This window comes from Triturus cristatus, chromosome 7, assembly GCF_964204655.1.
Source record: "Triturus cristatus chromosome 7, aTriCri1.1, whole genome shotgun sequence".
Taxonomy (NCBI): Eukaryota; Metazoa; Chordata; class Amphibia; order Caudata; family Salamandridae; genus Triturus; species Triturus cristatus.
In genome coordinates, this window is record NC_140590.1 from 653,653,531 (window position 1) to 653,669,261 (window position 15,731).

The window sequence follows — 15,731 nt, forward strand, 5'->3', positions numbered from 1 at the left end:
ACTTCATCCTAATGTGTGACATTTAACAAAGTAGAGATGGCTCGCAGTACGACCCTTTGGCATGCATTGGGCAAGTAAATGAAACACAGGTTTGCACACCGACATAAGTGCACAATTAGGAACCCTGACAAATTCTAAGTCAGGCTGGAATGTTTATGTCTGACATGTCTCATTTATATGCTGTTGACATCACTGCTATTGGTAGCCACATATGGTATGTCATGGAAGGCGGTCTTTTTATACTGGCGGGTTCTCTAGAGATTGTAGTAACAATTGATAGTAGAGAAAGGAGCTGGGAGTACTGAACACTAATCCAGCTAGTTTTTTTTACATCACTCCGCTCTGTTTTCTTTTATGTGGAAAGGAAGGTTGGAATGACCGTCTCTTCGAAACTCCCTCCTCTGTCCCCTCACACCCCACTAAAATCTTTTAAAGCCAAGAGACGGGTGGTAGGAAGTGAAAGAACTATGAACTGTCGCAGTCATTTTACTATTAGTTCCAATCCCTGGGTCTGCAACTGTGATGACAAGCAATGGTCAGTGGATGAGTAAGAGAGGCTTGGCAGCCAATCTCACCTTCCCTCCAAACCCGCTTTCCATGCCATCCACACCACAAGAGTCAGCTGGTAGGGCTGATCGAGGAAGGCCCTGGAACAATGGGGCCTGTTTTGGGCACTCACCTGACTATGATCACACACTGGTCTGACATTGAGGAATCCTGAAATGGATTTGGAATATCCATACTGGTCATCCTGAAATATAATATCTTCCTTCCAACCAATTACCTTCATTGATGGTTCATGTTAAACCCGAGCTAGCATACGCTTGCCACGTCCCATTCACCAGCCCTCTAATTTTCAAATCCCACTCAATTGTCATTTAGTAGTATCCACACAATTTCAATTGCCCAGGTTTCACTCAGCGAGCTCCTGTTTTGGACTTGCTTTCAGATTCTCTCTCTCTCTCACACTCAAACACACACACAAGCACGCACACATACACGTGCATGCACACATACAACTGCTATTTATGAGTGTACAAACCATTGCCAGTTCCCACCTTGGGTACATTGGGAGTTTCTAATGCACACAAAATTGGTGGTTTCCAGGGCGAACACAATTTCCTCATGTGAAGGGGTAAGGATGGTGTGGTTCTTGACCTCCGCACACTGCTGATTCGCCCCTGCATTGGTCAGGGGACTTGCCAGGGGGAGGGACTGTGTCCAAATCCAGCCGTAAGGTTAGTAATTGGGATCAGGTTTGTGGTTGGCTATGAAAGAACGCCAGATACACTTTCATTAAATCGAACTGTTGTTTTTATAATTTCTGAATTTTCTCTGGTGTGTGCGTTTTACACATTGTTTTCATAATTCCAAACATAAGATTGACTGGAATTACATGAGTGTTTTTCCAACTATGCGGACATGATTTTCTGACTTAATTTTTAGTATTATTAATCTCTGGGTAAATTTGAAATTATAACACCGAGTGACCGAGGATAATTTAGTAAAATATGAGACTGTTACTGGTTAATAATTGGATCTAATAATGCAACGATTGGTGTGTACATTATGCTTAAACCATTTCTTCAAACGGCTTCTCCGCAGGGTAATGTATACGTTACACTCTACAGAGATATCTGACACTTATATTACATGCTTCTCATTGATAACTGGTAAAAATTGGGATTGTAGAGGAGACTGATATTTCTAAAAGGTTTATTGACATGCAGAATAGGACATTAGGATTTTTGGGTCTCGTGTAGCGTTGCAGCGCAACGCACTGCTCGCTTTGCGAGACATGCAGTATACAATATAGCAGGGGGAAGCTCCCCCACTTTCCGGCCATAATTTTGATTGGCTTCAATGATAAATTCTCCATTTTGATTGGTTTTTGGCTTGTTAATCCCACCTCCTGACGGCAATGTCGTCATTTTTGTTCTTCCGAGGCTATCAGCCCCTTTACTTAAAAAAAGTTTTGTTTCCCTGCCTCCCTTCTTGGACCACAACCACCCCTCACCCCCTCCCATTCGTGCCTTCTTTCATGCCCACACTTCCGTTTAAAATGCAATAGGTCTCGGGTAAATACGAGTCCTATTGCATTTTCTGTGCTTGTTTGTCATGTGATTGGTAGGTGAATTTGCACTCCTTGTCTCGCATGCGCGCGATGCCTTACATCATACGCATGCGCGACAAAACAGTGGCAATTTGCCAATTCACGGCGGGAGGCAGAGACAACACAAGCAGCGAAGCTAAGCAGGACGAGGTGAAGCGTGGCGGGTTCCACTCCTTCCTCACCCGTAGATCACCCGCCTGACAACTCTTCTTCGGTCTGCAGGTAGGTGGCTTGGGTGCCATCAGCAATCGCGCCCTCTGACCCCCATTTGTACAGAGTTTATACTTGTTTAGACTGCAGTGTGAAGCCCCGCAGCTGGCAGTCAGACAACTAGTGTCTCCCAGTATGTGGTAGAGTTTCCCTTACTTTGTTACCAGGTTGATTGCGACTTTCGCTTTGGTTTAAAACTACCAACACAAAAGTACACAGTGACCCAAAGCCGTAAAACCCTGGCGTGTCCTGGTTTCCCTGAGTTCAATCCTGTCTACCTGGGCCACCTGCCCGTGCTGTTTTACCTGCAAACCTGCCTGCAGGATGTTAACTTTCGAGAGGAATGCTTCTGGCATAGACTCCTTGATAAAAAGAATCTCCTGAAAAATGTCATTCAAAACATTTATCTGAAGACACGAAACGCCAGAAGAACTCTCATCTTATGAGTTCACATAAAACAAAATCCTTTTTATGTATACGCTGAGCAGTCAGATTAATCGTTTCCTAAATGCAACGTACGTAACACGTAGACGTTTCAGCTTCTCATCCTTGGGCGCACTATTGGTTATAGGTTGGAAAATGTAGGCATGTTATTTTGCTTCTTTACATGTGTAGCGCTTTTTTGTATGATGCCCTTAAGTCACAGAAAATTCCTAAATCAGCAGTGTTGGAGGTGTTGTGTGAGGGGCGTCCGTTGGTGCAGCAGGTGCAGTGCACTGGGACCCAGAGTGGCCCACTGAACTGTGATTATTGCTGTATTTTATCATTCAAACAGCAGATAGGGAGGGCGTCTGCGCACTAGGGTCCATACTACACTGGCCACAGTGGCTACTGTACTGGTGTCTACAAGTATAAAGTGGCAAGTACGAGAAAGGGATGGAAGGGCAAGTGGGAGTAAAGTGCCTTGGGGTCAGTGTTCTCCCCTCTCACCCGTACACACGGAGACAGAGTAGGAGGAGCAGGTACTCTCTCTTGTGCTGTGCTCTAGTTCCAGCAGTTCTATATGAACTTGAAGCTCACTTACCAGCCCTGGCAGAGCACGGGCAGCCTCAGAGCATGAACCACAACGCCAGCAGCATGAGGAATGGAGGGGGTGACTCAGGCACCGAACAGCAGCAGAAGCAGCAGTGCCAGCCGGGCTGTACTCGGTCGGAGCGGGCTGTCCGAGGCCTCTGTATGGGGTTCGGATCCCTTCCGTCCTCCCTCAGTATCAATGAGTTCAAGTTGACAACTGCTGGGAGGGTGCAGTGAGAACACGTACCAGGAAGTGTTCGAAGCTATTCAAAGAATGGTACCTTCACCTCAGCTCCCAGCTCAGCTCGTCCCTGCTTGGCTCAGTCGGGACGACTTTCGTTTGTTAAGTTCTCGGCCCTAGGCCCACATAATGCATGAATGACCACACAGACACATGGATTTGTGGAACTGATAACTATCCACGAGCACGTGCACTCGGGCCCTTTTATTAGCGGGGTCACACACACACACCCTCACCCATCCAACACGGACGGTGACGTCCGTGTTGGATGGGTGAGGGTGTGTGTGTGTGGGCCAGCCCTCGAGGGAGTGGCTCGCAGAAACACTAGACTGTGTCCAGCAAGACACAACATTCCTCCCAAATTGTATTGAAACGAAAAACAACAAACAAGAGTCCAACCTATGGGAAGGAATGAGAAAACAACTAAAATAACTGAGGTCTCACAGTTCAGAGATGTAGCTCGCAGGACAGCGATGGACAGGTGCAGCTGGGAGCACCATGACATATTGGCACATGTCCATACTTTAACCAGGTATATCTGGGGACGAACACGGTGCTGATGATATCCGGACCTTTCAGCTTCACTTCAGTTGAGGGATGGTCCACTTACGTGATGTTCATCGGTCCAGCGCACTCTTGCTGTGAGGCAATTAGTGTCTTATCGTTCAACATGGGTGCACCAGGAGCGTATAGGTGAGTCCACTGTAACACACCGGACGACTGTGTCGCTTGATCCTTTGACAACAGTCTTGGCATTGTGTGATCTGTTGATTCTCTGTTGCAGGGCCTGGCTGCTTCTTGGAATCCATTGGTGAGGCAAAGTAATGTTCATTTCTCACGCTCTGGGAGGACCCTTGGATGAGTTGCCCCGGGACTGCATATGGGCTCTGACTCTGGAGCCACCGCCTCGTCACTCGTGCAAACTTCAGGGGTGGATGTGTCTTGGTCAGAAACATGCTCTCGCTACCAGGATCAGGATATGCGTCGGTTAAACAGATGGTCACTGTATTTTCGGATCGTCGCTTGTTCTTGCAAGTGGTGTAGGACTCCAGTTATTGTACTTTATGCTCCAAGGATGGTAGTGATGCACATGACAGATGATGGAGTGGATGCCATGAGACGACTCGTACAACAGGTGTTGATTGACTGGCACTGAGTAGGGATGGCTGGCTAATCTTTGCAGTCATGATACCCATCGGACACTTGGTGCAGCTCTTCCGATTTGGCATTTGTGTAAGCAGAACAGGGATGCCTTTTTCTTTACGCAGCCGGTGACAGGTGGCTGACGGTCACTGAAAAGAATGACGTCCCCGCACCCCAGTGGCTGGCATGTGTTAGAAGGTGCACTCTGGTGAACGGCATCCCTTTGTTGACTTTCACTGCGGACCAGTTGTCGTCTGCTTTCTTGTCCGTGGACCGTTACAGTCCTATATTTCTCCACTCCGTATCTTTTCTGAAAAATGTGGCGAGAAGGCCACGCAAACTTGTACGGATCTCCTACTCACTCCATCGTGTTCTCTGAGCTTTGCATTTGCTCCCGCCACCAACCTCTCACCGGTCCAGTCCTGTCAGAGAGGACGGGGCACCTTCTCAGGTGCGTCCGCCAATTTCAGGGACGGTGGTGGAAGTAGGCGTGCTTTGAGGGATCCGTATATTTCGGCTGTAATTTAGGGTTGCTGTGGAAGGTAAGTATCTCCCTTTTCTTGCGTCAGTAGTGGTGACGCGCCACTCGGAGTGCTGGACTCTCCTTCTGCCTGCAATGGACTGTTGCACACCACAGTCTTAAGGCAGTATTGGGGGCACTCCATGAATAATCTCTGGCCCACTGCTGGGCGAGGTTGGTGCAGGTGGGGTGATTACGATCTCGCTTCCTCCTGCTTTCAGGCCACACGGGCCCCTCTCCCTTCTGGGAATCTCCTCAGTGTTTTATAGATGGCGGGTAATCGCCCTTCCTTCTCCTCTTTTCCTTGCCTCTGCACTGGCAGCAGTGGTGCTATATACTTGCTTTTCTTGCTGTGGTGGTCACTTGCCACAAATAGTGTGTATACTTGTCTATCTCTTTTCTGAGAAATATCAGCCAGGTTCTCTTTACTGCGATGGGACCATTCACCGCAAGTTGGCGTGCAATGCTCGCATTTCTCATTAGAGCTTGTCACTGTTGCGTGGCTTCTTCTCTCGGTTCACTACACTTTCAGCTTTCCAGGGTAGGTAATTCTCTGACTGAAGGCATTGGTAGTGGCATCAGAGTGGCTCTGTGTGCATGGCAGCAGGGTGTCTCTCTCTCTCTCCTGGTCGGGGGTCTCTCTCTCTCCACCGGCCTGGGGGTGTCTTCTTCTCTCTCCACTGGCCTGGGGGTCTCTTCTTCTCTCTCCACCGGCCTGAGGGGTCTCTTCTTCTCTCCACCGGCCTTGGGTTCTCTTCTTCTCTCTCCACCAGCCTGGGGGGTCTCTCACCCTCTCCACCGGCCTGGGGGGGGGGGTCTCTCACTCTTTCCACCGGCCTGGGGGGTCTCTTCTTCTCCCTCCACCAGCCTGGGGTGGGGTCTCTCACTCTCTCTACCTGCCTGGGGGGTGTCTTCTTCTCTCCACTGGCCTGTGGGTCTCTTTCTCTCTCTCCATCAGCCTGGGGGGTCTCTTCTTTTCTCCACCGGCCTGGGGCAGCTTTGGCCTTCTTTTGGTGATTTCTTGACAGGGGTTCAACTCTCTCCCTTGCACAACACTTGGCAGACCACCGGGGCATGCAACGCTCTCTCGGGACAGTCCTGTGTTAAATCTGCTTAGAACTTGGAGTTCTGCATACCCGCCGTTCTTTTGGTGCTTGTTACTCAGTTACATTACAGCATCGAGTGCAGCCCGTTCTGCAGGGCTTCTCTCTTGCCGTTTATGATGCTGGCTATGGCAGAAAACAGTGAAACACATGGTGTAGAGCCTCCTCCCTTCAAGGCTCCAGATCAGCTTTCTACATGTCAGCATACAGTGGTTTCGATGCTATTGCACTTTGTTTGTTTGGTGCGTGCGTTACCACTCGAAGGCCACTAGGTGGTGGTGCTGCGTTGTTTCTTCTTTCCACTAGCTCCAGCAGCTTCCCCACACGCTGCGGGCTTTGGACATTCTGTCTCTGAGGTCTTCTGCCTGCACGAGACCTCATCCATCAGCTGCCTGTCACCAGGGGCACACGTGCAGCACCAGCCTCACTCTGGCCAACCTAAACCTTCTGGAGTTCACTTCCCCCACGACCGGGGCACCAACGCTGCACACTCCTGCTACACGCCTATGCTTATACCTGCTGCGCTGTCTGTGCTCTCAGCACTTTTACTCCGCCTGGTCCGGTTGAGGGCCTGCTTCACTGCGAGTGCCTGCAGCAGTCTCACCTCTCCTCGACCAGCCGCACTTCGCACATAGGCGACCGGACGCCACTGGTGGACTTTGTCTTCGCCCCCGTGAGTACTTTTCTCTTGAGTTGTAAATTGTGAGCAGGGCCCCCGTTGCTCATCGGCCCTCCCGCTCACTTCCTTTTACGAGCGCACACAAGGCAGCACCGCAGCCTCTTGCACTTCAATCGCTGTGCTGGGGGCTTGAGCGGGCACCGCAGATGGCTGGCCCTATTGCGGGCACAATTTATTTTCCTCGCAAGGGCGGGGGAGTGGGCAGCTACTCTCCTCTCCCTCCTTTAGCAGGAGGCTCACCTTGCGTCTGCCGGGTAATTGCGTGCAGTTCAAATGCGGGGTGGGCTCCCGTCGCTTCACCAATCTCCTGTACCACGCAGTTCGTACGGCTTGCACGTACCGCCATGCACATACCGGCACATCAGATGCGGGGTGGGCTCCTGCTTATCTCCTTCACCCCGGGGCTCTTCACATGCCCCACGGGTCTTCCGACGATATCTTCACCATCAGCAGGGGGTGCCCTTAACACGGGCCGCACACATCCCACCTTCGTCGCCAGTGTTAAGTTCTGGGCCCTAGGCCCACATAATGCATGAATGACCACACGGACACATGGATATGTGGAACTGATAACTATAATAATCAATGAGGGGGGAAGGAGAAGCTGTGATCCATTCGGCTTCCAATTATTAATGCAAAAATCAATAAAGAATGGACCACTTGTCCTGTGTAGCCAGGGTCTTTTTAGTATTGGTTAAAAAACCCTCATAACTGTACACAGGTGGAAATGGCGGTATATACTGAATCACCGCTTGAGTGTACTAGTACAGCATCATCATAGGGTCTTTTGTTTGTATGAATGCTGTCCTCCACCAGGAGGAAGACCAACTGGTTTTACAGTAGCATCCAGGCATGAAAAGTAAAAATAAAAGAGGGTGTGATTGTGCTCAGGTATAGTGAGGTTAAAATTCTCTATCTCATTTTTTCAAAGGAATCAACGGGCCCGATTCACAGAACTAACTTAAGACAAAATCCTAAACTTACTACTTTTGGTATTCACAGAAGTTAGGATTTTGTCTTAAGTTTGTCTTAAGACAAACTTAAGACAGACTTAAGACAAACTTAAGACAGACTTAAGACAGTCTTAAGACAGACTTAAGACAGTCTTAAGACAGTCTTAAGACAGACTTAAGACAAACTTAAGACAGACTTAAGAAAGACTTAAGACAGACTTAAGTTAGGATTTTGTCTTAAGTTTCTCTTAAGTCTGTCTTAAGTCTGTCTTAAGTCTGTCTTAAGTTTGTCTTAAGTCTGTCTTAAGACTGTCTTAAGTCTGTCTTAAGACTGCCTTAAGTCTGTCTTAAGTTTGTCTTAAGACAAACTTAAGACAAAATCCTAACTTCTGTGAATACCAAAAGTAGTAAGTTTAGGATATTGTCTTAAGTTAGTTCTGTGAATCGGCCCCTTTATTCGGAGAATGTTGATAAGAGAAGTTAAAAATTGGAGTGTGGATATAGATCGAGTTACTGATCTACCGTACTATCAAGGGTCATGGGTCAACATGTTTCAGCCTCCTGTTGTAATCTAAAGGCTTTCGTCAGGACCGAATTTAATAAAGGAGACGCGTTGTGGCTCCTAATTCCATGGATATTATCCACTTGTTTTTTAAGAAGTCAGATCCGTAGTATCTGTACCTAGTGAAGAAAGGAAAAAACAAACAGGTTTGGATGATCCTATTCTTTCTGTGTAAATCATACACTAAGCCTTAAGTGACTCACTTATGGGGCTACTGTTGTGATCAACATATAGTTAGGTTGATGACTGCGTGATCTTATTGGGTCAGTGAGGTAGTCTAAATGTGGAGAAATGGCGCTAAATGAAGGGAGTCTGGCTACAGAAAAGAACGGGAATTGAATTAATTTGAAAATAATACCCATTCGAAGAAGTTAGGGCGCTCTATCTTGTTAAATGTGGCGCTCTAATTTCATACGCTCTGAATGTTCAGGGCATGTTCGTAAGGGCCTCAAAGGCGCGGTTGGTAAAAATAAAGGACATTACGAGTTAGCCGCGTCTTGAATCATGTGTGCCAAAACTCGTAAGATGTTGGCCCGAAATTCTAATTTAAGATAGACATTGGGGGTCCTGTTCTTAAGTGGTCGCTCGTCTATTCTAATTCTAATGGTCGCTAGATAGGAGTCATATCATAGTGGTATTCCCATGCGGTTATGTTCTTTGAAAGTAGTTTGCTGTCTGTGTCGTTTTTGACAGAAATACACGACAGAAATAAAATACATCATTACCTTGCAGATGCGTGATATTAGTTCCCTCGGGTTACCGAACGGCACATTCGGAACTTAATTCTGGAACAATAAAATGAAATGCAATGAAATAGGAGGACACATGGGAGGTTAGAAGCGCCTTACTTTGTGTGGAGACTCGTATTCACAACTGATAACTAGCCACGAGCACGTGCACTCGGGCCCTTTTATTAGCGGGGTCACCTGACTGGTGACGTCCGTGTTGAATGGGTGAGGGGGTGTGTGTGTGGGCCAGCCCTCGAGGGAGTGGCTGGCAGAAACACTAGACTGTGTCCAGCAAGACACAACTTCGTTGATACTTGCGGACTGTGGCACCAGCAAAAGAAACAAACTCCAGATGTAATGACCTTTAGATGACTGACAACTATTTTTTGCCAAGGGGATGGGTTATTACAAATATTGTAACTTGGACCCTCCTGAGGCGCAGCCGGGAGTAGAAGGAGACAGAACTATTCACTGTTTTTAAAACTTAAAATACTGTACTTTTGTCACTTGGATTTTAACTCACTCCCCCCTCCTGGGACACATCCTCTGTGTGCAGGCACCCTTCCACGCTGAAAACGAGCGCTGGGAAGGGCGAAATCGCCGTATTTCCCGCCTAATTATCTCCCCTCGCCCTGATTGGGCACACCCACTAGAGGCCACGCCTTCACCTATCCCCCTCTTCAAAACATGTGCATGTACCGGAAGCGCAGCGGACGAGCGCAGCGGACGAGCGCAGCGGACGAGCGCAGCGGGCGCGACGATTGCGCGGCAAGCTCGTCTGTGCTCGTCCGTGCCGAGACCGGGCCTAGGGCCACCCCCCCTATATCCCCGACTATAAAACTCAGACATTACAACTCGGAAACTCTCATGGGATTAAGACCCACCGGCAGAGATTGCCTTCAGTCCCAGTTTCATGCAGAAAACATCCCACATTCCTGCCCCTCCTGCCAATCAACCCTTAAACCTAAGCCGGCTCCAGACCATTCACATGAGTACCGCATGTTCCTGCTCAACTGCAGATCCCTGCCCAAACACAGGGCAGAGTTCGCATTATTGCTGGAAGAATGTATGCCAGACATTGTCTTCCTAACAGAAACATGGCTGGCCACAGATTCGGACCCCGCGGTAATCACAGCCCTTCCTCCCGGCTTCCAAATCACTCGGCAGGACCGCCCTGAGGGCAGAGGAGGAGGTCTAGCTATTATCTATAAAGACCAATTCCTCTGTCGAGTAATTCCGGAGACCATCCCTGACTGCGAGAGCCTAGCCTTCTGCCTCGAACTCTCCCCTAACACCTGCTTCACAGGTACTCTAATTTACCGCCCTCCAGGCCCTCCCAAACAACTCCACAATCTTCTCACCTCGATTGTGGCGGAACGCGTCAGCACTTCCTCGAACTTCACCCTGTTAGGGGATCTTAACTGCCACTTTGACTCCACAACCGATCACATAGCCACCATGATGATAAATGACCTAGCAGCGCTGCAGCTCACCCAAATCGTTAGGTCCTCCACTCACGTCAAAGGCCATTTGCTGGACCCTGTGTTCAGCAATTGCGCAGATCTTACATCTAGCCTACCAATCCCCCTTCCATGGACTGACCATTTACTAGTCCCCTTCACCTGGACCACACTCAAACCCCCAACCATTAAACCCACAGTACGAATAGCCAGAGCCTGGTCCCGCCTTCCAGTCGACAAATGGATGAGCAAACTCGCTACCAACCCTCCTCTCCATAATAAGGATCCACGCCTAGCTGACCAGACCTATGAAGACTGGATCACCCAATCCCTTGACAACATTCTCCCCAAAAGAAAAACCACTCTAAAACGTTCCCACAAATCGGCACCATGGTATTCAGAGGCCCTTAGGGCAAAGAAACGCCTATGCAGGAAAGCTGAAAGGAAATGGCGTCTGGACTTCTCTCCAATAGGAAAAACACAATACCGAACGCTACTTAAAGAGTACAAAGAAGAAATCAAAGCCACTCAAGCGGCATATTTTTCTAACAAAATCATGTCAGCCAAATCAAAACCTAGGGAGATTTTCCTAATAGTAAAAAATCTCTCCAAGCTACCACCCAGCCTACCTGTAACCACATCCACAGAGCATTGCAACAATGTGGCAGCCTTTTTCCACCAAAAAATTGACAAAATCTACGCCTCCTTTCCCCCCCTGGCCACCTCCGTTCCAGCCTCGACTAACACAGTCTTGGCACACCCTACCTTACAGACTCCCACTACACTAGCTCACTTCCCCCCCCTAGATCTGGCATCTCTGGAAACTGTAGCCCGGAAAGTCAAATCTGGCTCCCCCAACGACCCAGCCCCACCAGACATTATAATGTCGGCATCTCAGGTCACCCTACCCATCATAATGGACCTCCTGAATGCCTCTATCTCCTCCGGCACGGTCCCTCCTGGATGGAAACGGGCCATGGTTAAAGCACTGCTGAAGAAACCCAGTTTGGTCCCATTAGACTTCAGCAACTATCGGCCAATCTCCCTGCTTCCCTGGCTGAGCAAGGTGTTGGAGAAATACATCAACAGCCTTCTGGTCACCTTCCTAGAAACCAACCAACTGCTAGACCCCACCCAGACAGGCTTCCGACCCAAGCACGGAACCGAGACCGCCCTCCTCAAGGTCACCGAGGAATCCAGAAAAATCTTGGACCAAGGAGGATCAGTGGCAGTGATCCTCCTTGACCTCAGCGCGGCCTTTGACACGGTCAGCCATGACATCCTGCTGAACCGTCTGTCTAATGTTGGCGTCAAGCACCAGGCTTGGCTATGGTTCGAGTCCTTCCTGAAAGACAGATCCTTTCAGGTATTCGACGGTGAATCAGTATCTACCAGCAGACCTTTAAGGTGCGGGGTCCCACAAGGCTCCTCTTTAAGCCCGGCGCTATTTAACATTTATAAGAGGCCACTGGCTGAGGTTGTTCGTCCGTATGGAGTTAAGATCATCTCCTATGCGGACGACACCCAGCTGTTGGTCTCACTGGCACATGAGGCCAACATTCCCATGAGCGGGGGACTCTGTAAATGCCTTGAGGAAGTAAAGAGCTGGATGTCTTCCTCATCACTCAAGCTAAACGGGGACAAGACGGAGCTGATGCTTCTAGGTCCCGCGAATCCTAGCTCCTTCAATTCCCTGTGGCCACCCTGTCTGGGCACCCCCCCAACACCCAAGGACAACATAAGGAGTCTTGGGGTGTGGCTCGATAAATCCCTGTCATTCGACACACAAGCTACCAAACTTTCCGCCACCTGTTTTGGCCTTCTTAAAATGCTCAAAAAATTCTTCATCTTTTACCCATGGAGGCAAAACAAGTGGCCATCCAGGGTCTGATCCAGTCCCGCCTGGACTTCAATAACGTCCTATACCTCGCTGCACCAGACTACACACTGCGGAGACTTCAAACAGTACAGAACTGTGCAGCTCGGACACTGCTCCAGCTCCCACGCCGACAATCCGTCAGAGCTAGTCTGACCAGTCTACACTGGCTGCCAGTCCGCCAAAGAATCCACTTCAAAGCCTTGTGTATTGCCCACCTGGCTTTCTGGGACAAAGGCCCAATCATCACCCGCGACCTAATCTCTCACTACCATCCAAGCAGAAACCTACGGTCAAACCAGACTTTTCTGACCACCACACCCAGAATAAAAAGAGCCAGAGCAGGCGGTAGGACCTTCACCCATAACGCTTCCAAGCTATAGAACGCCCTTCCTCTTCATCTGAGAGCCAATTCTAATCTTACCTCATTCCGGAAACAGCTCAAGACTCTTCTTTTCAACTCCCCACAATAATTCTGGTAACTATCCCCGCCTCTGCCTATACTTCTGTCGGTCCCTCAGCGCTTGGACGCCCCCGGGCATCAATCGCGCTTAATAAATCCATATACAAATACAAATACAAATACAAAATTGTGGTTGGCATAATAGACTGTGTTCTGCCGCTCAGCGACAGGCCCCGCTTCAGACGTTTGCTCTCACGGGTATGCCAGCTTAATGCTGCCCACGAGGTGTGCAAATGTGATGGTCCCTATCAGAACTAGAGAAGGGTAAGTCTGTGCCCCTGCCCTTTGCTGCTGGAAAACATGGCTGGCTGGTTGGGTCCCTTCTAGCTCAGCCCCGTCCCTGTCTGTGGCTGCCGTTGAACTCTGCCTGCTCCACACCCTCTCCCTCGGGACACCACAGTACACCATACCCTATACCTTTATACCTGGAAAATGCGGGTCCCTGGCACCTCCATGGCTGACTCCCAGCGCCACCACTCCCTCAGCAATGGGCTCTGCTGCCCTATCGGGAAGCTTCGTCACAGCCCAAGAAACGGAATCTGCAAGGAGAACAGCGTGACCAAAGCACTAAAGGTAAGAGTGCCTACAAGCTAGAGCGCCGTTGAGGTTAATTAGTATGCTAAGGGCGTGTCTACTGGCAGAGCAAGAGAGGCACAGGGTCCCACACAGGTAGCGGACGGTGAGGGGAGTGGTGTGCCTGCCTGACCTCTTCTAACTTTTGCACACTATGAAGCACTTTGCTAAAATCATTGTGTTAATTTGCATGTTTAAGGTATGTTTTCCAAATGATTGTTTTATTTTCAGTTACGTTTTACAGAAATTTGTTGAATACTTTTTGCGTTGGTACATCATCATTTGTGTTTTTGTTGCTAACCCGTGTAAGTTCCCCTACCTACCTCCTCCATGTCCTTCTGCCCACACAGAGATTGGTCCATTGAAATTGTCATCCACGCACAACCGTAAATAATAATATTTTTTTCAAATCTTGTAATTTGAGTGATATGACCACGAAGGCCCTGATTCTATATTAAAAACACAGCTTTGGACTATACCATTTCCCGCTAAAAGGCAATATTTCTCTCCATCTGTTCCCATATATGGTGTGTCACACAGTTTGGTGCTTACTTTCCTTCCATATTAAAGAACAGTAGATGTTTCAGCACTCAGGCTAATATGCTGCATTGCTAAATACACATAAGGTCCCAAAGGCGAGACCGATGCATTGCAAATGCTTGTTTTATAAGTCATCATTTGGATTTTCTGCAAACAAAATAGACCCGGTTCCCAAAATAGGTTTAAATAGCAAATGTATAAGTAAAGATGTCACATGGCTTTAAATGATCCCCCATAAGAGAGACTCATAAAACACTGTTTTACATGCATGCATAATATCTATATGCATTTTTTATGTATTGCTGTTAACACGCCACATATGCTGAAGTTGATTTCTGTCTATGCATTCCTTTCTTATTATCTAATCAAACAGAAAATATGTGTGAATAAAGAGGAGAAGAATGGTAAATATAATCGAGAACACCGAATAGCTCACTCATACATATCCACTTACTAGATCCCAGTGGCATAACACTTAAGAGAAAGTATAGAATTCTTACTTGGTCACTTTTTTGGTCTTTTGCAGCTGCTCTTCCAGATCATTTAAAGGCTGAATCTTCCCATGAGTCACTGCTGGGCACTTGGGTGAGAGAGTCGCGAAGACCGGCGAATTGGTGCACCCTCGTTTCAAGAACTTGCTAAAAGAGAGCGATACCTTGGATTTGTGAGTCAACTTGGCTTCTGTGGGCACAGTCAGATGGTTGCATGGCCCTGACTCCGACCCCATGGAAATGTCAGTGCTCTCACTATTGGATGGAACCTGGCTGGAGCTATCGCCGTTGCCTTCCCATCTCCGCTCCATTCCCGGGGTGCTGTCCAAGGCTACGCTAATGGGCGATGGGCAGGCAGCGCTGTTTGGCAAAGTGGCGCGTCCTGGCGACGGTGAAGGTTGGTCACTCGAGAGATAGCAGGCTAGGAACAGGCTTGAAGGAGAAGGAGGCGCACAGGAACCACTGTACACAGCCAGGTGGGGCATTGGAGCTGTGTACTGGCACAACTGTAGGGAAAGGAAAGGAGATATCTTTACAGCAAGTGCCTACCACGCTGGTCAAGGAACTACAAGAAAACAATATTTGGTAAAGAAGTGGACAACTGTTTCCCCAGTTAAGGCATGAACAAGCACTCTATGTCAGTAAACGAAACTTGGAATCTCTCAAAATGACCCGGACCAATTAAATTCTGATTCCTTTAGAAAAGCAATGAAAGCCACTTGTTACCCTCCCCCAATGTTGGCTTGGAAATGTCAGGGGCTTTGCAAAGATACATGTGTTGAATGGCATAACTGTTGCCTGTGGGAATACATCCTCAGTGAAGAGAACCATTTATACCCCCTCCCACCTGCCGAGCTCACGTCAGTGTTACACTGGCAACGAGACAAGCAAAACAACATTTCCAGCTGTCCTTTTGTTTTAATTTGCTGTTAAAAATGCAGCAGTATTCTGCCTGCAATCTATCCGGTTGCATTTACATTTCCCTCAATTATGTTCCAGTTGCGCCCCTGTTTTTTTTTTAAATAAATGTATTTTCTGTGTTGAGTAACATTGTATAGGAAT

At 48.4% G+C, this 15,731-nt stretch overlaps 1 protein-coding gene across 1 annotated transcript in view; it reads right to left on the reverse strand.

Annotated features, from left to right (window-relative positions):
- The window catches only part of RGS9 (regulator of G protein signaling 9), a 714,724-nt gene that overhangs the window by 33,408 nt on the left and 665,585 nt on the right, over positions 1-15,731 (reverse strand). Inside the window, exon 18 of the mRNA XM_085617281.1 lies at positions 14,679-15,175. Coding sequence (XP_085473407.1) covers positions 14,679-15,175 — 497 coding nt within the window. The remainder of the gene's footprint in view (positions 1-14,678; positions 15,176-15,731) is intronic.